The sequence below is a fragment of the Sciurus vulgaris genome (genome assembly GCF_902686455.1).
Source record: "Sciurus vulgaris genome assembly, chromosome: 15".
NCBI lineage: Eukaryota > Metazoa > Chordata > Mammalia > Rodentia > Sciuridae > Sciurus > Sciurus vulgaris.
Window position 1 is genome coordinate 73,378,738 of NC_136476.1, and position 26,477 is coordinate 73,405,214.

Sequence of the window (26,477 nt, forward strand, 5' to 3'; positions counted from 1 at the left end):
TTTATTTTGGAAAAATTACAGACTCAGGACGTTGCAAAGATAACAGAGGCTCCCGTATGCTCTTTGCTCTGTCTCTCCCAGTGTTAATATCCTCATAGCCATAATAAAATAACTCAAACCAGGCAGCTGTCGATGAGGCAAACTGCAGGCCTTATATGGATCTAACCAGTTTTCCTACAAATGTCCTTTCCTTGATCCAGAATCTAACCGAGGACCCGACGTGGTATTTGGTTGTCAGGTCCCTTGTGTCCCCCAGTCTGGGACAGCGGTTCAGTTCTTCCTATTCTTTTACACCCTTATCACTTTTGAAGAGTGCTTGTCACTGATCTTTCAGAACGCCCCTCGCCGGGTCTGTCTGATGTTTCCTCATGATGAGAACGGCCACACATTTTCGGCCAGGACACAACAGAAGTGGAAGGGTGCCCTTCTCCGTGCATTATCATGCTGGCATGTCTTGTTGCTGGTGACCCTGGCCTCGCCCACTTGGTTGGGGTGGTGTGGTGGGCCGAAGAGTAGAACTTAGAAAGACCAGTCCACACGTCATCCCTGGATGTGACCTTATTTGGAGAAAAGGGTCTTCATAAATGTAATTAAGGACCTTATAAAAAAGAAAGCGTCCTGAGTCATGGAGGTGAGCCCTTGCTCAGTGACCCGTGTGCCTACGACAGAGACGAGACCACGGAGCAGACGATGACATGGGCCCAGAGGTCCAAGTTGGAATTACACAGCCACCAGCCAAGAAACAGGAGGAGCCCCCATAAGGTGGAAGAGAGAGGAAGCCTCCTGCTTGGCGCTCCCTGGAGGGGCTGACCTTCATTTCCCACTGAGGCCTCCAAACCACCAGAACACATTTCTGTTGTCTGAATCCCACCGTCTGACCATGGGTTCTGGTGGCCCTGGGAAGCCCCCACCACTGGTATCAGCCAGGTTTCTCCATAGCAAAGTCACTATTTCCCTTTTGTAACTCAGAAATACCCAGGACAGCGGTACTTGGAGACTCTGAAAATATCCTGTTTCTTCTCAGTTTCTCCCATTAATTTTAGTACACATGGGTGGATCTTGTCAGTAGTGATGATTACAGTGGTGATTGCCTAATGGCGATTCTCTGTTTTCCTCTTTCCTTTTACATTTATTAATTGGAAATTCTACTGTAAAGAAGAACTATCTCTTCTACCCCATTTATTTAGTTAGTAGATTATTTCTAACATACTTTGGAGTCGATATTCTTAATAACTTCTGCCCAACTTATCTGGAAGGATGTTTGTGAAGGCCAAGCATGACAACAATTAGAAAAAAAAAAAATTTTAAGGCAAAAGGAAAACAAAGGGAACTTCATTGAGTTCTGTGCTGAGATATTTTATGAGTCTTTTATCATTTATTTCACACCTCAGCCCTATGAATATGGTCTCCATACTCTTACTTATATTTCAGTAGAGAGTAAAAAAAAAAAAAACAGAGAGGTTGAGTTAAGCACCTAAGAATAAACAGCAATAAGGGGAAGAGCCATGAATCAAATCTATGTTTATCTGTCTCCAGGACCATATCATATTCACCAAACCAAACCACCTTTGAGCACAGGGGAGAAGGGAGAAAAGGAAATTAGTTGAAATGGGAAATACAAGCTCCATGATATCCCAAACTAAGCTTATCACCCATTTTTGCTATGGGGTCTCTAGAGGCCCGTGGGGAAGGGAGCAACCAGCTGAACACCTCAACATGTCACACACCCCATTCATTCTGCGTTGCTCTCAGAATATCGTGTGAATGAAATGAAACACAGAAGCAGCAGCTGGAGGGGACAGGTTGGGGGTAAAAATCAACAGGACACTCCTCAACTCTCCTTCGACCTGTGGCTCCCAGCTTGCTCCTCTGCATGGACCTCCCTTTCCCTCCCGTCCTCCAGGCCTGGGCACAGAAGACCCTCCACTTGGCCCTCTGCCTCTTTCCTCTTCTGGGATCCACGGTGCTGGGCGCCCAGCCCCGGCCCTCCCCACCTCCGCAACCTCCACCTGCCGGACTTCCTCCCTGCCTCCCCTTGCCCAGGCCCTGCCCTCCACCCCGCCACACCCTGCTCTTTCTTGGCCATGAGCTCCGCATACTCTTCCCTGCTCCCTTCTCTCTGTGCTGTGCCCCCCTTGTGTTATTCTCTTCGCTCTTTTCCTGTCTGCTGCTCTTTCTAAATCCTCCATCTGTTTCTGCCAGTTTCCCTTTATTTTTCTACATCTCTCTTGCAGTTTGTGGCTCTCCTTTCTCTTAGTTTCCCTTTATTCCTTTTCTGTTTCTGGTAGTTTCTATTTACTGGGTTTAGAATAGCTTCTCAATAAATACTGGCTAGCGTCTCTTTTTCCCGTGTTCCTCTCTGACTCCCTCTGTCTGTTTTACACAGAACTTCTTGCTATACACCTTCTCACCCTGCATTCTGCTTTGGTTAGAATGTGCCAAAGAACTGCTGTTGGGCCCCTTTCACAAGCTGCCTCTTGCTGTCTCCAGGATGTCCTTGTCAACCCTTTCTGCCTGGGCTTGATCCGCAGGCCCAGCCTCATAGTGCAGGAATGGGGAGCACTCACCCTCCCAGCTCCTTTTCCCCATCTGCAAGATGAGGGTGGAGTATGCTCTGCTATCTGCAACTGCTTGTGTGCACCTCCCTGTAAGGGCTGCAACTTGCATTCCCCCCGCCATTAGCTCTGGGTTTCTCCACATGATGTGTCCTGGCCAACAGAATGTAAAGAGCCCACATCTTAGCATCAGCTAGATTTCTATATTTTCCTAGATTTCAGCCAGCTCTTTGCTCATTTCATTTCCTCTGTCATGAAAACCAAATGTCTCAACAAGGACTACCCTTGGGCCAAAATTTCAAAATGAGAGGACTTGCCGAATAAGCCACAGCCACTGGGGGCTGCTAATGTGTAGTATGTGTGAGAAATAAATCATTGCTTGGCCAGTCACTGAGATTCAGGGTGGAGTTTTTTGTAGGATAAACGAGTAAAAGCTGGCTGATCCAGAAGAGTTGGACTCTGTGAGGCCTACCATGCTTTCAGCTCCAACATCTCAAACATTTTTTAGGGATCTATTGTTTTGGGGAACGTATTGCCAAATACTTGCATGCACTTTATCTCAGTTTGATGTTACGATTTCAATTTTACTTCCATTTTGCAAATGACCAAACGTGAAGCTTGTCTCTCTAACGGCTGGTATTTGGGAGAATCTGAGCTTCAACTCAGGCCTCCTGACACCAAATTCAGTGCTTAGTCCACCTCTCTATGGCCTGTTCCTAAATGCTGAGCAAGACAAGCCACATTTCCTGTAGACAGAAGCTATGGCTTATTCTCCCACTTTGCCCACAAGCCTGACTAGAGCCCCAGTTGGCTGTTACTGCATCTTTTTTTGGTAAAGAAAGTTAGGCCCAAGCTACAAGGCTCAAGTGATTTAAATTTTTAAACATTAAAAAAGTGGATTTATGATTTTAAAGCATTTTTCTTTCTGTAAAACAGAAGGGAATGGGATTTCCAGAGAGGAACCACTTCTGTGAAAAGGAACTCAGGGTAATTTTATTACCAAGCTTCAGCATGTTTTGGCAATGAATAAAAGCTTGATCTTAACCTGCAGATGGGGACACTGAGGCTGAGAAAGGCGTGTGACTTGCATAAGGTCACAGAGCACATCAGTGACAGAGCTGAAACTGAAGTCGAAGCCTATGTACTTGAATTATGGTCTTTCCACCACCAGATTTTTGCCACCTTTCCATTTAAAAGAATTTCTCTTAAGATCCATTTCCTGCTAATCTACCTTCTTTCTGAAAGATTTTGAAGAGTCACCCTGCAAGAGCTTGTCTTCTCTTTTCCTGGTTGTCCTCAGCATCCTTCAATAGTGTCATATATACACAACAAACATAGTAGTTGCATTTATTATTACCAATTCAATTGTGTTATTAAAAAAGAAAAATAACAACAAAAAAGGTTTGAATACTAATCCCCATATATTAGTCAGGATTCTCTAGAAGGAAAAAAAGCCAACAGGAAGTATGATTATAAAAGTGGATTTATTAGATTGGCTTACATCACCAGAAGCTGGATAGTCCACAATGGTTGTCTGCAGGCTGGAGACCTGGAGGAATCAGTAGCTGCATGGTCCAAGATGCGGAAGCCTCAAAACTAGAGGGATCAATGATGCCATCCCAGTCTGAGACTAAAGGCTTCTGGAAACTCCCTGGAGAATCACTGGCAGGGTCCACTTTGGAAGAGTAATGGAACCAGAGTCTGATGTCCTTAGGTGATCACAGCAACAATCAAGAACCCATTCAAGAAGAATCAAGCTTCCATCTGCTTGTTCTTCCAACTTTTATTCCATCCAAGCCTCCAATCTCTTTAACAGTGCTGCCCACACTTGGGGATTTCCCACATGCCAATTATTCCTAAACATTCTGACACACCCAGAAGTCTCTTAATCTTTGGCATCTCTTAATCTAATCAAGTTGACAATTCAAATTAATCATTACACTCCGGTACCTCAGAACATGGACTTATTTGGAGGTAAGAGTTTAGTAGAGGTAATCAAGTTATAACAAAGTCATTAGGGTTAGGGTTAAGGTCAATCCAATATGACTGGTGTCCTTATAGAAAAGGAAGAATCCAGGCACCAAGACAGACAGACAGACAGACACACACACACACACACACACACACACACACACACACACTAGCACAGCAGAATGCCAAGGGAAGGCTGATTTAACCTGCCATAAGCCAAGAAACAACCAGAAGCTAGGAGCCAGGCCTGGAGCAGAGCCTCCCCTCCTGCCTGCAGTGGAGCAAGTCCTGCTCATACCTGGAACTTGGACTGAAGCTTCTGGAACCGTGAGACAATACATTTCTGTTGTTCAAGTCACTCTGTTTGTGGCACTTCGTTACAGAGGCCGTTGGAGGTCCATGAACATACAAATGGCAGAGTTGTGTCCTGTGCAAAGCCAGGACAAGGTGGCAGGCCCATACTTACCGCACTTGTCCCGGGCCCCCATGTCATCGACCCATTACAGATGCAAAAAGGGAAGCAGAGAAAAATCACGCTCCAGTCCCACCACTAGCAAGTCAGTCCCGGAGTCAGAAGGTGAACTGCGGGACACACTGAGGGCCCCGTTCTGACAGGTCGGCTGCGTTCTGTGTCTCTCTTTCCAATGGTGGAGGAGGAGGAATAATGAGACCCACTGAATGGACATTGAGAATTAGATCCCCAAGCAAGCACTGGAGCAGTCCTGGTTAGCTATTATTTTAAGATTCTCCACTGTCTGCATTCATTTCTCATAAATTTTCTAATCTGTTATTTCTTCAAACAAGTGGGCCCCACAAGTGAACATGATATTTCAGGTCTCCCCCAGAACTTCCGGAACCATTTGTTCAGAAAACTAGTCTTTTATTAATGCAACTTAAAATATATGAGCACGTTCAGCAGTCGGATTCCATAGTTGACTTGTTCTGAGTTGTGGCTGATTCTTTCTTAAAGCTATTTTCCCCCAGATTTTTCCCTTGCCGATAGAATGTTCACTGTTAGATTTAATAGGCAGATAGACCATTACATGACTGACTGACTGAACCAATGAATGAGGGAATGAATGACGTGCTGTGAGTGACTAAATGCACTCATGGGGAAATGATCTAAACCCATCTTTCACAGAAAGCATTATTAAGTATTATCCCAACATCTCACAGATTCTTCAAACAAAGCTACTGATTGAGACTGGTAATAATAATTCCATAGATTTATGTGGCATTTTATAATCCTCAAAGTATTTTTCTATATATTATTATATTACAGAATCATACATCATCTAAATTTGAAGGAACTACAATAGATACCTAATTTAACTATTATTCCTCCTCAAATCCCAATGAAAGCGCTGCCAGACTTTGCTTATGTACCCTGGGGACAAGGAACTCACTACTCCCTGGCTCTGGTCCCTCCGCTACTGGAAAGTTCATGCACTGAAAGGCTTCTCCTGTCGTGGATGAAATTTTGGTCCCTTTGCAGTCTACCCTCATTGGTGCCGCTAGTACAAATCTGCAGCATTTCCTACGGGACACACCTTTTGAAAGAAAAGTGCCCTCAGAAGTCTTTTCTTCTACATCAAACCAAACATTTCCTTTCATTCCCCTTCTAAAAACATTTTGTCACACAAAAAAGACCAAAGATAAAAAAAAAAAAAAAATAGAAAGTCATGATGAAAGATATTGATCTTAAGCAGTTTCTATAATAATTTCTGTGGACTTCTTTAAGACAAGACATACCATATCAAAATGACACCATTGTTTAAAAGTAGGAGCAAGGGGAACGTAGAGTTGTATGACTCACCTCTGAACCACAATTGATAACTATTTTTGTTGAAATAAACTTTGATGAACGCAAAAGTAAAATATATCTCTGTGTGCTAATATAACAATGATAACAACAGAAAAAAAAAAAAAGCAAAAACAACACCTATATGTAAAGAAGAAGCAGGAATCATATTTGCTAGAGTTCTTTGCATGTAATCTCAAGGCTGCCTGAAGCAGGTAAACTCCTCCCGCTTTCTAAACAGGAAACGCAAGTGCCACTTTCCTAACTGTTCAAGAATGTATAGCAGAAAGAATATTTGGCCTTTGTGCTTATTTTTTGTTTGTTTGGGTTTTTTTTTTTTTGGGGGGGGGGGAGTTAGCTTATTTCACTGAGCATGATAGTCTCCAGTTCATTGGCAAATGCCAAAATTTCATTTTCTTTATGACTGAGTAATACTCCATTGTGCATATTTTCTTTATGACTGAGTAATACTCCATTGTGCATATTTTCTTTATGACTGAGTAATACTCCATTGTGCATATTTTTAATCCATTCATCTGTTGAAGGGCATTTAAGTTGGTTCCATAGCTTAGCTATTGTGAACTGAGCTGCTGATGAACACTGATGTGGCTGTGTCACTATACTGTGCTGATTTTAAGTTCTTCGGGTATAAACTGAGGAGTGGTTTAGCTGGGTCAAATGGTGGTTCCATTCCAAGTTTGGGGCACGGAGGGAAGAATAGAAGTTCATTGGTTTAGACAAAGGCAGCAAACAGAGGAAAGGGAGAGTGGATGGTAATAGGAAAGACAGTAGGATGAATCAGACATAACTTTTCTATGTTCACATATAAATACACAACCAGTGAAATTCCACTCATGTGCAATCACAAGGATGGGCTCCTAATTAAAATAAGTTGGACTCCACATATAAGATGTCAAATTATACTCTACTGTCATGTATATCTAAAAAGAACAACGACAACAAAAAAGAATTCATGAGTTAAATAAATAGATCAATAGAAGGGAAACTTGACTAAAACCTAATATCTTGCCCAGGGTCATGGCACATGCCTATAATCCCACTGTCTTGGGAGGCTCAGACAGGAGGATTAAGTTGAAGGTCAGCCTCAGCAACTTAGAGAGGCCCTGTCTGAAAATAAGAAAGCCACATCCCCTGGCTGGGGATGTGGATCACTGGTAAAGCCCCTCTGGGTTAAATCTTCAGTACCAAAAAAAACAAAACAAAACAAAACGATAACAACAATCCCCTCCCCCCAAACTAACATATTTATAAATGTGTCTTCTCATTTAATAATACAGAATATTTTCCCACATGCTTAGATATTTTATATTCTCAAATAAAATGTAGTAAATTCCTTCACAGAAAAATGTTAAAAAAAAGAATGCCTATGTAGATCCCAAACCAACCTTGCAGAGGGTAAGTGACCCTGACAGTTTATGCAGATGAACAAGGCAAAGGGCTCCTATAGGATTCAAGTCACAAGGTTCCTCTGACTCTCCCTGACTTCCTTGGGGTTTCTTTTCTCCTACCTAGAAACTGCTGGCATGAGCAACCCCTCTCTTCCTATCTGACAAGTTTCCAAGCTCTAACAAGTATTCTGAGTACCCAAGTGAATACTCCATAAATAGCAGGAATGATAGACCCTCACTACAGCTAACATTTTTTTCTCCACATTATAGCTAACATTTTAATAACTGCTTTTTGAATACGCACTGAATGTCAGGCACTGTACCATGTGGGTTCCTGCCCAAGAATACAGACTCTCAGTTTGGACAGACGGGAGATGGAAATCTAGCTTGATCACTTATTGGTGACGTCAATGGGCAGACAGAAATCCTCACTAACTCCTAGGTTCCCCATCTGTAAATGAGGGACAATAACAGTGTCTGTCTTATAGAAGTATTAGACAAATTAAATAGAATAATGCACTCACCTAACTTGGTCTGGCCTATAGAAAGGTGTCAATAATAGGAGTGATTATTTTTTATTATCCAGGACACTTGTGAGTGTGACCTCATGCAATACTTAGGAGAAATCTCTAGGAAGTGGGGAATATTAGTCTAGTTTTGTAAATAACGGAGGAGATCTGGCCAAATACATAAAGCTAGCAACAGAGACCTTGTTCAACCTTGGAGTTGGTGTCTAAGCCATAAATCCTCTTAATAAAACCATGGATTCCATTTAAGTGTGTGAGTGTGTGTGTGGGGGGCCTTTGCAAGAATTCACACATGAAATTTTATAATGTAAGTTAGCAACAGAGAAGAGAAACGGGGTCTACCACGCAGACTAAGGACAGAGGTTAGCCTTAAAAGAATGAAATAATGGTTTGGTCATTTAACCTTTGTGAGATCAAGGTCATATAGCTATTTATTTTATGAACATTTCAGGTTCCACCCTCATCTAAGGAAGAGGTTCCATCTTAAGATCTGTTGTGAGGATTAAATGTGATAATGCATGTAAAATAAAATTTGGAGCACTGCCTCTCATGTAGTAACTCTGCAAAATAAATGTCAGGTGTTATGACTTTCTCTCTACATCAGACAGCAATACAGCAGCAAAACTAAGACTGCACCCTAAGTCTTCTTACTCCCAGATTGGAGTCCTTTAGAAGTAATATTAATAGCCACTTTTGCGGAACTCTCACTAATCCTGCAGTCCTACTCCAGAGAACTGATTCCACACTTCCAACAAACCAGGGCCAGTCACTTGCCCCAAAACCCAAGCAAAAAAGGTAGCAGTGACAATCAGGAAAGGAACTTTACAAAGCTTCATCACGAAGACTGATTCCAGGCTTCCAAAAGAACCAACATAGCTACTTCCCAGTGTCTCTACACTGAATAAATTTTCTTTCCTGTTTTTGTTTGTTTGTTTGTTTGTTGTCACATATCTTTTCTGTTTGGTTTTGGAGTGAGTGGCTGGACCTGGTTAGGTGGAACCCCTGAAATCAGGCCTCATGCTAGGAGTTCAGTAAAAACTAGGTGCCATGCTGGATACTAGTTACTATTTATGTATTTCTTCTACTCATTCCAATAATGCTGTAAGATTTGTATGATTAATTTTGTTTTGCAGATATGGGAACTGAAACCCAGAGGTGGTAAGGAAGTCACTCAAGATACAACTAACAGGAAGCAGATAATAGGAGAAGCTGGATTTCCAGTCAGCTCAGCTAAATTCCGAACCTTTGCTTTCTTCTCTATATCCTGCTTCCTGAACAGCTGAGGAGGAAATGCAACCGCTCAGAGTAGCTGGGCTGGGGAATCTGGGAGAAGACAGTCCACCCTCTTCTTTTGGCCTAGATTCACTGAGCACCTTCTTGCATCATCCTTTGGAATATTAATAGTCAGGTGATACAACCCTCCGGGAAAGGGGAAGATCCTCAATTCAGGATGTAACAAGCCTAAGGAGCTTGCTGGTTCCACTCAGGTAGGTGTGGATGGTAGTATGTTCCAGCAGCGGAGTGGGAGCTGATTTCCCTACATGGCAGCTGAGAAAAGGAGACAGAACTCATGGACCTGAGCAACCAGACTTCTTTAAGATCTGACCAGAAATTGGGGTCTTCTCAGGTACCATCTTAGCTATTAACCACAGATGAAAAATAATGGCTCAACTAGTAGCTACCTAAGTGTGCATCAGAAAAGCCTGGTCCTAGAACTGTATTTTGGCTAGCCACACAGTCATAGTGAGTCCATGACCTGCTGAGTCTCATACTTCCCGTCTGCAGAATGGGAAGACGTATTTCTCTTCTGTGAAACGAGAAGACACAGTCCTCCATCTTGAATGCCACTTTGAATGGTCACTGGGGGAGGGAAAGCAAACACTCTGCTCTGCCTGAATTGTCTGGGGCCAGACCGAGAAGGTCAGAGTCTGAGCCACAAAGAGACCTGGTGATTCCTTAAGCCCTGTTGACTGAGGAATTACAGAAAAGTCCTTACCTGTGGTGAACCTTAGTTTGGCCATCTACGAAATGGAAGAGTATAATAAATCAGAAAATATCACTTTTCCAGGGAACTCACAGAGAATTTCAATAAATCAGAAAATATCAAACTTTTCATCTGAAGTGCCCCTAATAATAGAAGCAAATTCTTACATGCCAAGCTTCTCTGATTCAAGGACTTGGTGTCTACTGTAGGTATTAGTATAATCCTCAATTTATAGATGACAGAGGGGTTCTGTACTTAGCCCAAGATAATCTAGAGAGGAAAGTGGCAGATCAGCACTTCATGCCAGGCTTCTCAATCTCCAGAGTCTGCGATTATAACCATCCATTTCTCTACCTCTAGATGGTAGGCAGCATTCTCAGAGGCTGGTCCCACCTCTGAGCAGCTAACCCTCATCCACACACCTCCTTCAGCAGACCTTTGGATTCAGTGTGTGCTGGACATGACTATCCCCTGAGAGTAAGATGGTGGCAGGGGACAGCTACAGCACAGAGCCCTGAATGATGGACAGGGCTAAGTTGATAGCCTGGGGGTAGAGAAGGTGTAGGGTGTGACTACTTCCATGTTCCCTATTCTTCCAGTCAAATCCTGGATTACAGGGGATTTTAATGGTCATGGTATATTGTTCTTTTCAAGCTGAACTCACTAGCAAAAGCCAAAGGTGAGGAACCCTATCCTGGGAAGACAATCTGACTTAGTGAAACTAACACTGGGCCTGAAGGCAGAAAAGGAACATTCATGACTCATTTATAATCGAGATAATAAGATATAGGTTACTGGGTTATGAGAAGAATGAATGCTATGCCCCAAACCAGAAAATACCTAATAAATATTAATCAAAACTGAATCTCACTTTCAAACACTAAAGAAAGAGGAGCAGCCACACTCCTCAACCCTCCCTAAAATCAGGTAGTGCCCCATGCTCCCTGAGGAATCCAGCAAATACTCTGAGATGGTGTTTACAAATTTGCACCCCAAAGTTAGCACATAGGCACCCACTTGTCTTAGCATGTGGCTGCATCATTTGCTAAATATATATGTGGAAAAGTCTATCACACTCATTCCATGAATAACACAAAGGCCTTGATTTGTTCTTCCACGTGATGAGCATGCGTTAGGTCCAAAATTAACGTTGCTATCTGGCTGGGATATGTGTATGTTTTTCCAAAAGGAGAAAATTTCCAAGTTCTTCCTCAGCCCTAATCAGAATGCTTAATGCTCTGTGTTGGTTAAAGAGGAACAAGGAAAAGAGACCAAAACTACAAGTCTGCACCATGGTGCAGTCTCAATAAATACTGACTCTTGACTGGAAGGAAGAATTGAAGGGGTAGGAGATGGTACTTATGCCAATCACTTCATTGGTATGAGCTGTAAATCCTCAGACACAGGTATCTGGTGGAGTCATGCTAACGAAGAAATGGAGAAAAATAATGCAAGAATGACTTTGAGGAGCATAACATGAGGGGGGTGGCAGGTTTTGCATCATTAGATCTTATCCTGAGCTCATTAGACCTTGTACTTTCTGCAAATTGTATTTGTTTGCTTATTTCCTATCAACCACACAAAGTCATTAATTATAGCTTTTTTTTTTTAAAGAAATCATTAATATGAGACTATATACCTTTTAGACTACCACTTAAGTGATTCCACTCCTAGGCAACGGACACAGAGAGTTCTATATCATGGGTCCAAGAAAGTACACTTCATTTCTGTATCCATAACTTCGTCTATTCTATGAAGGTGACAGGCCAGACTTCATGCATTTTTGGCAAGAGTACAATGAGATAATTTCCACTAATGTGCCCTCATGGTGCTTTACATGTGGTAGACAGTTAAGATGGTGAGCAGGGACATAGTTCAGACTTTGTAGTCAGACTCCTATGGGTTTGAATGCTCAAAAGCTATGTCACCATGGGCAAATCTCCTTCCCCTTTGCCACCCTATTTACAACCGTATCATGAGGCTAATGCAGGGGCCTCTGAAAAGGGGTGTGTTGGCTACAGTCAATCCATCTCCAGGAGCCACTGTGTAGTTGTGAAGTTTCAAGCACCTCACACCTCAGGGCACTTGGGAATGGCAGCCTGTTCTGATTTTATTCCAATTTTGTTTGTTCAGTCATTCTTGGAAAGGCCAACTGCATTTTGGAGCATTGAACCTCAGCCCTCAGCAAAGCAGGCCAAGCACGTGACAGATGTTAAACAGCTATTCCCAGAGATGTCAGCCAAAAGGCCAAGAGTTGGAAACCCTTTATTTTTCTTCTCTGAAGCACAATTAGTTTGTCACAGCTGACAGATGATGGATGGGGACGCATCAGTCCAGGTGATGCCACAGAATCCATCTGCCCTTCTGTTTATCAGCCTAACCTCTTGCACTTGGCCAGTTCTTTCCCTCCATCTGCTGACACTTTCCTGCCTCCCTGTGACTCTTTTCTTTGCTGTCCCCTCCCCAACCCCCATCACGTCCCCGCTCACTCACCATGACGGAAATGTGGAGGATATGCATCTGCTCCTCGACAATCTCCGAGGGCTCCTGGAGCGTGGGGGCAGTGGCCTGGGCCAGCTGCCCGGAGCTGCTCATAGAGACGTGGAAGTACAAGGTGCCATTCTCCAGCCACTGCTGTCTCCAGTGCACCAGTGAGATGTCCGCCGCTGTGCCAGACATCTCTGCAAGACAAGACCCAAGGCACGGGGTGAGCTGCATGTCCGGCTTTGTGCTGTGGGGGTGGGGGGAGCCACACACAGTCAGGAGCTCAGGAGCCACCTCCTTAAGCCAAATGCCTTTCCTTACACCAAATCTGTGAGTCAGAGGTCATCACTTCTATTCATAGATGGCACAACAGTGGCCAAGATTTGTCCCAGGTAATAAAGGAATTGGGCCAGTTGGTCTGGTGTAATTTTTTTTTTTTTTTTTTGACACCATGCATGAAAAAGTAATTCTTTTTACTTCAAAGTGCAATGAAACTAAACAACAGGGTGAAAGTGCCCCATTCTTCTGAGGCTATGCAACTAGAAGGAAATGCAGGAGATCTGTCAGAGGAATAGGAGTTGAGCTCTGAATTTTTGGCAAGCCGAGCTGGAAGTCTCATGGAAGAAGCTCAGAGCTAGAAAGACCCAAGAGAGCAGCTGGGTCATCCTGAAGGGAGCTTGGCAAGTGAGTTTTTCTGAGCCTGTTTCTTCTCCATTGGTGAAAGCGGCTCCATTTTTTATTTATTTATTTATTTTTAAGTGTATAGACCACAGTCCCAAGCAAGGAAGTGTCAGCACAAACGATTCCATGTCTTCAAAACATTTGAAAAACCACACACCAAGATCTCAGATAAGTAAAGTTAGAACTTTCGAGTAAATTGTTAAATCAGGTCTCCTGACATGAAGATCCTAACTCTTATTTCTATACTGTTTCCCTCCTCCATAAATGTTTTTATATTGTCACTTCACTAGTATGAATTAGTATTCTATTGTGCCAACAGCAGTCTCCTAATAGGGAAGCTGGGGAATGGCAGAAGTACCAGTAGAGCCATTGCTCAGGGACCATGCGAGCTTGTTTCAGTGCCTTCTACTAAAGGAATGAATCCACGGAATGTTCCAAAAGGACAGGCCTATCGGTGCATCGTGTGAATAAAGAGGAAGGGTGGTGGGGCTCTTGGAGAAATGTCAGGTGTGTACCAAGTGAGAGAACCTCTGGCAGCCATGAAGCTTCAACAGCCTCCATCAGTAGACAAGAAGCTTCAGCAGCGTTTGAGGTTTAGGCCCCTTCCTGAGACACAGAGGTGGCCCACAGATCCCCAAACCTCATGTGCAGTCACACACACACACACACACACACACACACACACACAAGACTGCTGGGCAGAGCAAGTTAGAACTTTTCCTTAACCAATCAGGTCACCACGTATGGTGATTCTGAAATGAAAAGGATCAATTTGAAGAGATGAGGAGACGATATCTACTCACCAAATTCTACTGTAGTATCCGTATATGGTCCATCCCAACAGACTAACTCCTTGAGGACTGTAATAAAAAACCCTTAGGGGAGGAATGCCTGGCACTTAATAAGTGCTAAGAAAAAGTTAGCTTTGAATTTTTAAGTTGGCGATCAATTTATCACCATCATCATTATTATTAATAGGGACAGGATCTAATTTACCCTTCAGCTATTCTGGAAAAAACAAAAATACTAGAGACATCCTTGACTGCTCGCTGTCCCTCCCAGGAGGAAATCCTTCAAAGTCCATCTGCCCTTCTTAGCTCCTCTGCTTCAGTCACCTGGGCCAAGAAGATACCCTGTCTTTCCTGCACGGGTTTCCTACCTTGGCTCTTTCCTTCCACTCTTGCCCCTTCTGTCTGTTCTCAAACAGAAGCCAGCGGCATCTTACCACAGGATAAGTCACCTCATAGTACTACCCTCTCCACTCTAAATCTCCATGGGCCTCCCACCTGACTCAAGTAAAAGACAAAATGACCAGAACATGGGAAGTCATTAGCCAAGTGCCCGCATGCTTGGCATTCCCTTAGTGCCTGAAGGATTAAACCAGGCTGGAGATAATCACAAAATTCATCATCTCTCAGACCTGTGAGCCTCACAAGGGCCCTGAGTTCACTGTGGTGCCCAAGTGGAGGACACCAGCTGGGTCTTTACCCAACACCTTCTCTCCTTCCCTGGTTGAGGTGATCAGCTCCCCTGCCACCAACCTGCCAGCCTCAGTGCCCAAGGCATTGGCAGTACCTTCCATGGCAGCCGGCCAGCTGGGCCACAGGAAGGTGAGGACATGGTAGTAAATGGCTTTGCTCAGCACCTCACTTGATTTTCTCTAGGAGCAACAAAGCTCAGACACAGAGGCACAGGGAACCAGGGCTGACAGCTGCCACTAGAAATAGTACTGTCAACCTCAGTAGGTCCGTGTGCTGCTGGCTGGATAGGCACTGGCTGTGCTAAGAGTCCCTGGAATGATACGTAAAGAAAGCCCCACGGCAGGCCACAGCTGGCTGACACAGCTTCCTACAGAAGGAAGCTATATATATATTTCCACCAGGAAGGCTGGTGGAAATCCGAGCTCCTTTCTCCTGTGCCTGAAATCCCACCACAAAAGCAGCTTTCCATTCTCATGAATCCATATTCAAACTAGAAAACAGAGGGTCATGGGGCTTGTGACTCCTGCGAGGTGGTTGGTGGGTTTGTGCTCAGCTGGACCCGGTGGGTTTCCAGTCCATGCAATCTCTACTCTGCCAGTTGCACTTGCATTGTCTCCTTTTCCTTGACTAAATTAGCCCACAAACCAAACCTAGATTGAGCTCTTTGTTTGCTACAGCGCTGAGTGCACAGTCAGCAGACAGTAAACGTTAAATGATAATAACAGTGTGTGAAACACAGTAAATATTGAATCACAGAGAATAGCTCTGGACTCACTCTATTACAAAGAAAAGAAACTGTTGCTGGGGTGGGAGGGAGCTGGAGAACTCAAAGAGAAAACTGATTTAGTGGAAACCAAAGGCCTTGGTCATCCATTCACTTGTTCAGGCATTTAGTTAATCATTCAACATACTTTACCAAGTTCTGACTCAATCCCGGGCCATTTAGGAACTCAGAGTATGGAGTCAGAGGAAACGCATCCTTGCTCTCAGGGAGCACATGCTCCTTCAGCAGCAGCAATTCTCCCCAGGCAGCTCCCCAGACACCGGCACCCTCTTCCAAGACTGGCCTATCTCCTTCTGCAGCAGCTTTAGCACATGTTCCACCCCTGCAAGTCCTACCACTGTTCTTCAAACAGAACAGCTCCCTATTGTCTCAGCGCATAAAGACCTTTCGTCCAATCTTCCTGGAACCCTCCTCCCAGAAGCTGCTGCTTCTCAGTACTTGTCTCTCAGTCCCAATGACACCTGCTCAGAAAGGCTATGCCTGACCACTCTAGCTAAAGTGCTCCTCTCCAAGCCCATCTGATCTCTATTCTATCCCCTTTACAAAAACCTTCTACAGCACTTATCACGATTAGAGATTTATTGTATGTATTCACTTGAACATGTGTTTACTGTCTCTCCAGAAGAACAGGGACCTTGCTTGTCTTATTTCATGCCAATTCTAGAGTTCCTTGAAAAAGTACTTGACACATAATAAGTGCTCAATAAATAATGACTGTATTGCTGTACTACATGTACTACACATACACATACATTCACATATCCATAATAAGGTGGTAATAAAAATAGAATACACAGAGTTGAGTCTCATTAAAGAATTAAAGACTAAGTAAAGGTCTGATGAGAACTCAAAGGTGAGAAAGGACCTGCCTAGCTTACAGATGAAGGACTACACGTAGCATTGAGCACTTGCAAAGCATGGACATTCTGGTGTTCCTCAGAGGAGACAAGGAGCTAGAGATTGGCTGGGTATCTCAGGGGCATGAAGCTACACACGCACCTCGGAGTGCAGCAGAAAGTTGGGTTGGAATTGTAGTTCAGACACAGCACTAAGGGCTTTGAATGCTGTATTAGAGCATGTAGTTTATTTAGCATGCGGCAGGGAACCAGTGATGTCCACTTGATCAGAAAGCCAGTTCTGTGTCCATTAAAAACAGGTCAAAGAAATACTAGCATGACCAAAGCCACCTCTTGAAATTCCCTGCTGATTGATTTTCCAATTGCATTTTTCCTTTTCTCTTCCCCTAGTCCTTCCATATAAACATTTCATTGAAGTCTTCAAGTCATATTACAATCAAACTTAGAGCAAAAGGGGGACTAAACGCATTTGGTCGGGAACCAAGACGATTCCCATAAAGGCAGATTATGCTGACATGATGAATATAAAATGAAACAGCCAATATTAAAGTGGGAGAATTGGTGCGCCGTGCCTTCCGGCGGCAGGCTGACTCCAGCGCCGGCCTCCCCTCCCCCCTGCAGAGCTCGGGTTTATATTGGAATCATAAAGAAACTCGGGGATTGCCTTTTCACCTTTCTCCGTTCTCCCCCCATGGACTGCAGCTTGTGAAATATTCAACAGGCTCAAATCCCCTCAACCATCCTGCAAAAGCCAAGAGAGAGGATCAGCCCTCATCAGTGATTCTGGGTAGACTGCCATTCCGCCTCGGATGCCTTTCAGCCTCCTGGAAAAGAAACGAAAAATCCCGAAGGCATGTTGTGCTTTTAATTGGCTTATTCTTCCGAATCTATGGCACTCATTGTATTTTTATTTAATTCCTGAAGGTCATTATGAAAATAAGCAGCTCTTCTGATCACCAGCCATCTTGGTAACATCTCCCAAGTGGCTAACTAACAGGCCTTCTGATTCCACGGTTACCAGCTGACCCTCCAGCCAATTATTCGCAGAAACTCAGAGAGAACAAACTTTCAATGAGTTCCTAAATGGTCTTTGCCTCAAGGGGGGAAGCAGACATCATAGAAGACTGCATATAGGAACCCACTGCCTAGGCAGAGTTGGGAAAGGTATGACAGTGACCAACCATCATTGCCACTAGCTGTTCCAGCACTCCTGGGTGATCACCATGCAGCAGGTCCTGCTGAGAGGGCCTGGGACATAATCTAAAAAACATGTCCTCTTTCTGCTCTCTACAATAGTTAATTGATGCAAACCTTTGTCATTGAGCTCATGGGCTATAACAAATGATTCTGTGCTAGTCAGGGTCTCATCCGAAAGGCAAAGACATGCTCAATAAGGTCCCTGAGAAGTGTTTAATGGAGGGACCATTGCCAAAGGTCTGAGCACAGTTCAAGAGGGCCAATCACAGGCTATGAGGCACTCCAAGGTTGGCCACAGCAAGGCACTGTCACAGGTTGTGAGGGTTAGGGGTGGTGATTAAACCCTGAAATTGCCACAGCTATAGGAAAGAGCTACCATGCTGCTGTCTGACGGTGCCTGCGGCCTTCAGTGGAATAGCCCAGGCACCTGGAATGCAGGCAGGAAGCTGTCCAGTGCCCCAGCCTCACTCTCCTCCCATTGCCAGTTTCTTGCAGGTATCTCACGCAAGAGTCCACCTGAGCTGAACACCCAGGGGTGCTTCATTGAAGCCAACACACAGGTCAGCCTCCCAGAGTGTACAGCAGGGTGGAAAAGAGCATAAATCAGATCTCGAAGGCAAAATGAGGCTATTCAGCAGGCTTTTTAATTGATATCTTCCCTTTTTCCCTACCATCCTCAAATGGCCACCAGGATGAAATTTCTAACTAATAATCCTGACCTTGTCACTTTTTTGCTCAAAATCCTTCTGTGGTTTCTAATGTCTCTTGGAATAAAACCTAATTTTGTGAGCCTGGCATAGCAGGTCCCTTGTGACCTGGCACATGCATTGTTCCCCATTCTTACCTCTTTTCACTCTTTTCCATGAACTTATATATTAATTCTCATTGGACAGTTATGTCATTTACCACATGTGTAGATGTGTCTGGATTTACGAACCCATCACACAAACACGTGAAAATATTAGCTCAAAGGTAGAGTGTTTACCTCACATGCACAAGGCCATGGGTTTTTATCACCAGTGAGACAGACCACACACACACACAGACACACACACACACACACACACACACACACACACACACACACACAGTTGGACATATTTTCAGTCAAATCTGCCAGCCATCATAAATCAACCAAGCCTACCTCAACTATGCTCAGAACACTTACATTAGACTGCAGTTGCGCAAAATCCCTAACACAAAGCCTATTTCATAATAAATTGTTGAATAGCTCATGTAGTTTACTGAATTTACTGAAAAACAGAATGATCATATGGTTATACAAAGGACAGTTTCTATGAAATGCATATCACTTTCCCACTATCACAAAGTTGAAAAACCCTAAGTCAAACCATCAAAAGTCAGGGACCATCTGTACTATGCTATTTCCTAAGTCGCTGTCTTTGAAGATGCTTTTTCTGAGTCTCTAAAAGCTCTCCCCACTCAACCCCGTGCCCTGCTCTGGAAGCCCTCTGTGATCCATATGAGCTAAGCACTCTTCCGTGCTCTCAGAAGGAAGGAATACCACTTGCTAAAGAATGGCACATGCTCTGGAGACAATGTTTTGAATTTGGATCCAAGCTCCTCTTGGTTTAATCTGTGTGTCAGTGGACAAGCTTTCATTTCTTTGTGCCTCAGTTTCCCCATCTTCCAAATGAGGATAATAACAGAGCCTGACTTTAGACTTACTTTTGAAATCAAATGAGATAATATGAAGAAATTAGCCCTTGGCATGTTCTGGATAGTTAATAAGCTCTCCACAGTGGCATTTGTTATGTATTGCTTCGTATGTGCAGTTACAGTATCTTGTTTCACTGTTTTTTTTTGTTTTTGTTTTTTTTTTTTTTTTTTTTTTGGTGGTGCTGGGGATCGAACCCAGGGCCTTGTGCATGCAAGGCAAGCACTCTACCGACTGAGCTGTCTCCCCAGCCCACACCACCAGCCCTCACCATTTTGATAGAAACATAAATGATCTCTTTACACAGCTAACCTCTCTCAATGAATTCTAGTGCAGAAATCTGTCAGAATCATTTGTACAGTCTGGTGCCTGGCACAGTGGCTGAACATAGAGTAGAGGCTCCATAAATGCTTTGCAAGTTGAACTGAGCTGTCTTCATATCTGAATTCTGATGGGTATTCACAGAGGAAAGAGAGAAGAGATGGCAACTCAGGACATCAATGATGGCTTGATTCCCATACAGCAACTCCACAGAAATGTATTTAGCATCTGGCTCAAGTTTAGGCACCTTGGAGAATGCAAATGAAGAGAAAGATAATTTTAACTTTCAAAGAGCTTACATTGTCATGGAGTGAGAGGAAAGAAGTTTATATAGAAAATAGGCAATCTTAGGATTTTGTTTAAATATGTGTATATACAGCTGGAAAGAAATATACTAGAACATCAAGAATGGCACTTTTTAAATGATAGGATCAGAGGTGATTTTAATTATGTGCTGATTCATTTTTCTTTGTATTTTCTACATTGAATATAAATTATCTCTGTAACAGATACAAACACGCACTTCCTCTAAAAGTCGAGTGAGTCAAACATTTTCTGAGATCTGGCATTGAAGGGCTCTGTCCTCAGGAACTCAGAGCAAGGGACTGAGAAAAGGCATGTTATAAATAGCTATAAATTGAAGTACGAAGTTTAGAGGAGAGGAGATGACTTTTGGTTGAATCTAGAAAGCCATCATGCAGGAGTCTGAAAAGAGGGAAAGATTTCAACAAATATCCATGAGACAGAGGCCCTTCAGGTGAAGCAGTAATGTGAATAGTGAGGCAAGAAGGCTGCAGATGTGCAAAGGGCTACAGCAGGGAGAGGGCAGCAGAAACCACAGAGGCTCATCCCTGTGGAGGAAGCAGCAGAGGACTGCATATCAAGTCCCCAGAGAAAGAAAGAAATGGGCTGCCAAGTCTTGCCCACAGACTTCATCCTAGCAGGACAGAAAGTGCCAGGTCCCACTTGGTCTAGTGCAATCAGACCAAGCCCTGCTTCAGAAGTTAATGAAGCTCTCTACATGTCAAAAATAAAAATGACAGGGTAGAAGGGCTAATGGACGGATGAACAGAGGATGTACCCCAATTGTTCTGACTACCTCCAACAGCTTGGGAGAATGAGCAGAACACTGCATTTGGAGTCAGAAATTCAGACTTGTGTGCTCCCTTTATATCAACTGATTGAGGACAAATCACAGAGCCTCCACAATTCTCTTTATTGTAAAATGGGGGTCACAATCTGTCCTACTTGCATCACATCTAATGTAGAATTGGAAGAAAGTAAGGCCATACACAGCAACGTGCTTGCAAATCTGCAAGGTTCTGCAGTTAGTCCTGAAAGCAAATGCAATCATTACCCTCGGCATCAATATATAGAGCCTGGTACCAGCCTGGCCCAAAGGAGCCACTCAATTCAGATGCCCAGAATGAACCTCGTGTGCATGACCGAGTGAGTCCAGGAGCATGTGGGCATGCTGTGCACGTGCAAAGTGAGCTCTCACACCTGCCAAGTCCAGCACTGCACATTGGTAGGCTTATGTGTGACCAGCAAGGAGTGGTAAGATCCTCCAGTGAGGAAAGCACTCAGTGTTGAGGGGAGGAGACAGAATAAGGGACAGGCACAGGAAGCAAGAGAGCTTCTCTTTTCTTTTTACTTCCTGCTTTAAATATTTTGATTCACCTGAAAAAAAAAAAAAAAAAAAACTTTGCATTTCATCATACACAGTGTGATCCATATAAGGATTTCCTCAGAATCTGTGTCTGTAAAATTTCCAACTTTTCTGTTAGAAATTTATCTTTCACTTGTTGAATTTGTTATGTATTCTTTCTTCTAATTCCTTTTCATAGGTGTTGTAAAGATGTTTCTCAGTTTACACATAGTGTATCTTTTCACTACCTCTATGATGTCCTTGAGGAACAAAAACCACTAATTTTCATATAGACAAATATTTTGCATTCTAGATAGATAGATAGATAGATAGAACTGAATTATACTATACACACACACACACACACACACACACACACACACACACACCTTTCATAAACTATTGATGCATTGTCTAAAATGTGCCAGACACAGTATAGGCCCTGAGGATCCACTAGATGAAGAGATCTACTTGATTGCTGCCCTTGCAGACTTTCTGATCTAGTCTGTGGCAGCATATCCCCCTGCTTCGTTCAGTTTGCTTGTTCATCTACCTATTTAATCATTCATTCAGCAAAGGGCTATGTCTGTCTCCGTCACTGCTGTCCTCTGTCCTCAGCATGTAGTAGGTGTACAGTAAACATTTGTTTAATAAATGCATCACTCAATGCACATTTCCCAAATTTCTTTTATCCTCAAGAAAATCACAGTCAAGGACAGCAGAAAAAGGATAATCAACCAAGGGGACCATCAGGTGGTAGTGGCCACAAAAGAGAATGCCCAGACTATTCTGGGAGTAGGTATGAGGTCACTCCACGCTCCTCACGGGTTAGGGGTTCAGACAAAGCCGGCAGGCAGAGTCTACCGTCTGGATGTTTTGTAATTCTACTAGATCCTGATGTCAGGCTGGTGAAATGCCTGCAGGATGATGCCAATGGTATGCTGGGCTTGGGAGGTGGCCCCGGAGGGATAGAGGTGAAGAGGTGGTGAGGGCTGTGTCACAGCCAAGGCCCTGCAGCAGTAGCTGGAGAAAGGTGTCCCAGGAGGACCTCACAACCCCCTCACCCCAGCTGTCAGCGCGCATCTCGGCCTCAGCCTCCCATCTGTCCATTTCCACCTCCTTTGGGAACTGTATCTTTATACAAAATTGTTTTTCTAAGTCATTCAGTGGAGATAAATAATACAGTTATACCCAGTTAAATAAGGGAGGGAAAGGGAAGAATTAAGAGATATTGGCAAGGGAGAAAAGCACATCGTTTCAGATTAGATTTGAAAATAGATGAGGGTTGATGGAATTGGTTCTCATTACTCCATGTTATATTCTCCAGAACCGTCTCCCTCCCTCCTTGCTGAATCTTTTGGTTCTTACCCTGGGTCTGTCTTCGTTATTTAACTTTCTTATACTCTCTTATTTTCCCCATGTGCTCACTATTTCTTTTGTTATTTCTTTTTTAAAATAATCTATCTCAACAATGAGTTTTTCCCTTCCTCCCCCTCTTCCCTGTCCTACAATATTGCAAACTGATGCAGAGAGAGGAGGTCCAAAGGGACATTTGCCAATATTTCATTAGGTGTTGGTCTAGGGATTCATTTTCTTATTTGGTCTTCATGGGTCTCCCGCATAGGCAGGTAATAGTAGAATATCCATTTTTCAGTGGAGAGTAATTAGATTTTTCCAAAGTTTTCTACCTAGTGAGTGGCAGAACATGAATTCAAGACCTGATGTCATGATTTCAAATCCAGCATGCTCACCACTGTCCTATTTGTGTGAAGAAATGGAGCATGTATGTTTGAATAAGGAGATGGAGGGTTTACTTCACCCTGGAGGTATGATATGAAAAGCACCAGGACAGACATCCTCCTGGGTCACTCCCAGGTTCTGTTTATACATTTTGGTATTATAAAGTCACTCACTGGGGTTATGTATTGCTTCCTCTGCTTTTAAGATGCAAACATCTGAGAAACAGGTACAGGATGCATTCTGTCCTTTAATGAGAAAGAGCTTAAGATCTCTCCAATCCTTCTGTATTTTCGGAGTTGACCTTCAATAAGTCAAGTTCACCTCTCTGAGCTTCCCTTGACTCATACGGGAAAATGGGGATCATAAAACCAATCTCTTATGAATGTCGTGAGAATCTGGAGGAGCCTAGAACAGCATTCAGCATATGGATATTCCCTGTCAGCTGTCTGTCTTCTCATCACTCTTCCATCTCACCACTGTCAAGTAAAGAAAAATTAGGTTGTTTTGGGAGCAATGGGGATGAGTGTGACTGTATTAAATATGAAGAGAAAGTAGGCAGTGGGACCAGAGATAACTTCCTACTTCATTTGCAAACAGCTTTTGAGTCTGTTCCACTTGGTCCCCAGTACTCTACCCCTTTTCAGTCACCTGTGTAGCCATGACCTGAAATCATGAAACAGAGAGTGTAAAGAGTTGGAGATCAATGATCTAACCTATTTGTTTTATTAGTTGGGGGAAATGAGAACCAGAGAGGTGTAGCAAACTGCCTTAAGTCACATAGCCACATAATTCTTTTCTTGTCGCAGAGTAAGAAACAAGGATTCACAAGGGGGACAGAGCAGAGAACACAGGCAGAAGGTCCTTGACTCCTAAAAGTGGCTTGGCAGCATGGGGGTGGAGGAGTGATAAAATTCTCTCATAATGCCAGGCTTGCTCGGCCTTGCCTGCAGATGCTGTCTAGAAGTCTCCTTTGTTTCTGTTGCTGAGTCTGATATCTTGATACCCAACCCAGGGGGCTCTGCTTCTGTGGGCCACAAGATTCAGACCTGACTGGTAAGAGTGTGATGAGTCCGGGGAGCATGACACCATGCAGTCAGAAGAAAGGGAGAAAAAATGAGTCCTGGAGAAACGTGCACCCAAACAGAGAGCAAGACAGTGATCATTCCACCAGTAAGCTGCAGAATGGAGGGAGAGGCTGGACTTCCTGTGATGATTCCACACTGGTGACAGAGCCTGGCCTAAACCTACTGCAGAAGCCACGCCACCGTCTACTGACCCAAGGAACATCCCTGCCACCCAGTCTTTGTACTGTGCCACCTGCCTGGAATGCCCTGATCTCCTCTTCTGCCTCCACATATGTCACCCATCCTCCAAACTCAGTTAAAGTGGCTTCTCTGGAGAACCCAGCCCAAGAGGCACTCCCTCCTCTGAGCCCAAAACTCCCCAGCAGGTAGGACTTGGAAGGGAGCCTGAAACTCCCTTCCCAGTCACTAACCTCACTCTGCTCTCATTGCCTTTGCTAGATGATAAGATTCTCTGGGGTCAGGAATCACTCTTATCTCCTGTCTTCCCCTCGGTAGCTGAGCACCTTCTTCAACAGCAGGAGATTGATGAATATGGACTGATACAAGATTAAAACAGGAGCCCAAGTAAAGAGTAAGGCAAGGTGAGACCCAGGATTGGAATACTAAGATAGAGAGGGCAGGATAAATAGACTGAGACCCGGAAGTAGGAAGCACCAGGTAAGAATTCCTCAGCCTAAGAATGTATGGCCCCTGTGTTCACGCAGCCACCACTGTACAGCTCCGCATGGCATCTATCAAAGCCTGGATCCAGTGGCCTCGGCTACAGCCAACCAGGACCAAGAAACGCTCCTACATGGTCTTCTTCACTGTTGCTCTATTTCTTTTTCTGCCTGCCTCTTAATCCTCTGAACTCAGCTCTAAGTAGACGATATGAACAATGACTTTTCTCCCCTTACCTGAAAACTAGTGTCACGTGACATTGCAGATACCCCCGTGGAGACATGAGTCTATTTTTCCTACCCTTGACTCAGAGCTGGCTATTTTGAAAAGGAAGCTAAACCGCGGCCATGACAGGCTGCATTTAGGGCATGAAAGATTTCAGGCCTAGATAGCTGATTCCAGGAAGGCTACTAGATTAGGGCTGGCCTTTGGCAAACAACCAATCGGGAGCTAACAAGCCAATGCCTAACGTTCCAAACCATATATGTCGATATGTTAAGACCTGGGTACCCTAAGCCAATGGAAACAAGCCAAACCTCACATGTTGGAATATCAGTCAACTGTGTACTTTGCTTTGTTCAAATTTCCCTCTCTACTGTGGAGCTCATAAAAATCCCACTGAATGGAGACTGGGGACTCTCAGCCAGTACCTGCTGTGTCAGTGAACGCTGTGAGTCTGAGCTCGAGCTTGCAATAAAGACCCTTTTGCTTTTGCATCGGAGATGGCTCCCTGGTGGTCTTTGGGGATTCGCGATCAGGGCACAACAGTTTGACTTTTTTTTGGTCAGTGGGGCAAAACCTAGGGTGACACGTAGAGACTTGAAAACCAGTTGCATTCTAGGGCTTACTGCCTCTTGCTATTCTTGGGAACCTTGTCCCATGAAGAAGCCACTGAAGGGTGAGAGAGACATTTGCCATGTCGCCCCAGACAAAACCCGCTTCTAACAACCAGATCAGTGAGCCAGGGCCTCCAGGGTCCTGCAGCTTCCAGAGTACTTTGCCAGTTGATTACACATAGGACAGAGCCCACAAAAATCAGCCAGACCATTAGTAGAACTATTCAATGAAATTTGGTCTACATCACCAGCCCTTATTAAATATGAGCAAAAAAAAAAAAAAAACAAAAACGCCTTAAGCCACTAAGTTTTGGGTTTATGTTAGCAAGAGCCAACTGCAGCCTCTTGCTATGTGAGGTGCTGCTCTTCTCAAGGCTGGGTCGGGTGTCCCTGCTTTGCTTTCCTTCTGCTACTTTGCTTATCACACGATGTGGGAATCATTGCTTTACTTATTTCACACCCCACCTACCTTCTGCTCCCCACGTCTCCAAGCTCCTTCAAACTAAAGTCCTCATCTCCCCGTTGCCTGCCGCTTCCCCACACCCAACTCCACCAGTACTCACTGGGCCTGTGTAGCACAGAACAAACAGATATGGAAGATTTCCCCAAGCACCATCCTACCATATATCCCTCATCCCCTCCTCCTCCTAATCAAAGTCTCTGTGGCCCTGATTTGAGGGACTGAGTGGTTATTGATTGGCTCCAACTGCACTGCTTCGGGAGAATAATCTGCCTCTATATTCCTTAAATAAGCTCCGTGCCTGTTCGGTGTGTTCAT

The 26,477-nt window shown here is 44.0% G+C and overlaps 1 protein-coding gene across 3 annotated transcripts in view; it reads right to left on the reverse strand.

Annotated features, from left to right (window-relative positions):
* The window catches only part of ASTN2 (astrotactin 2), an 883,413-nt gene that overhangs the window by 753,013 nt on the left and 103,923 nt on the right, over nucleotides 1-26,477 (reverse strand). For all 3 annotated transcript variants that reach the window (XM_079113408.1, XM_079113407.1, XM_079113406.1), the window contains exon 2: nucleotides 12,741-12,928. In XM_079113408.1, the coding sequence (XP_078969534.1) occupies nucleotides 12,741-12,928 (188 nt within the window). The remainder of the gene's footprint in view (nucleotides 1-12,740; nucleotides 12,929-26,477) is intronic.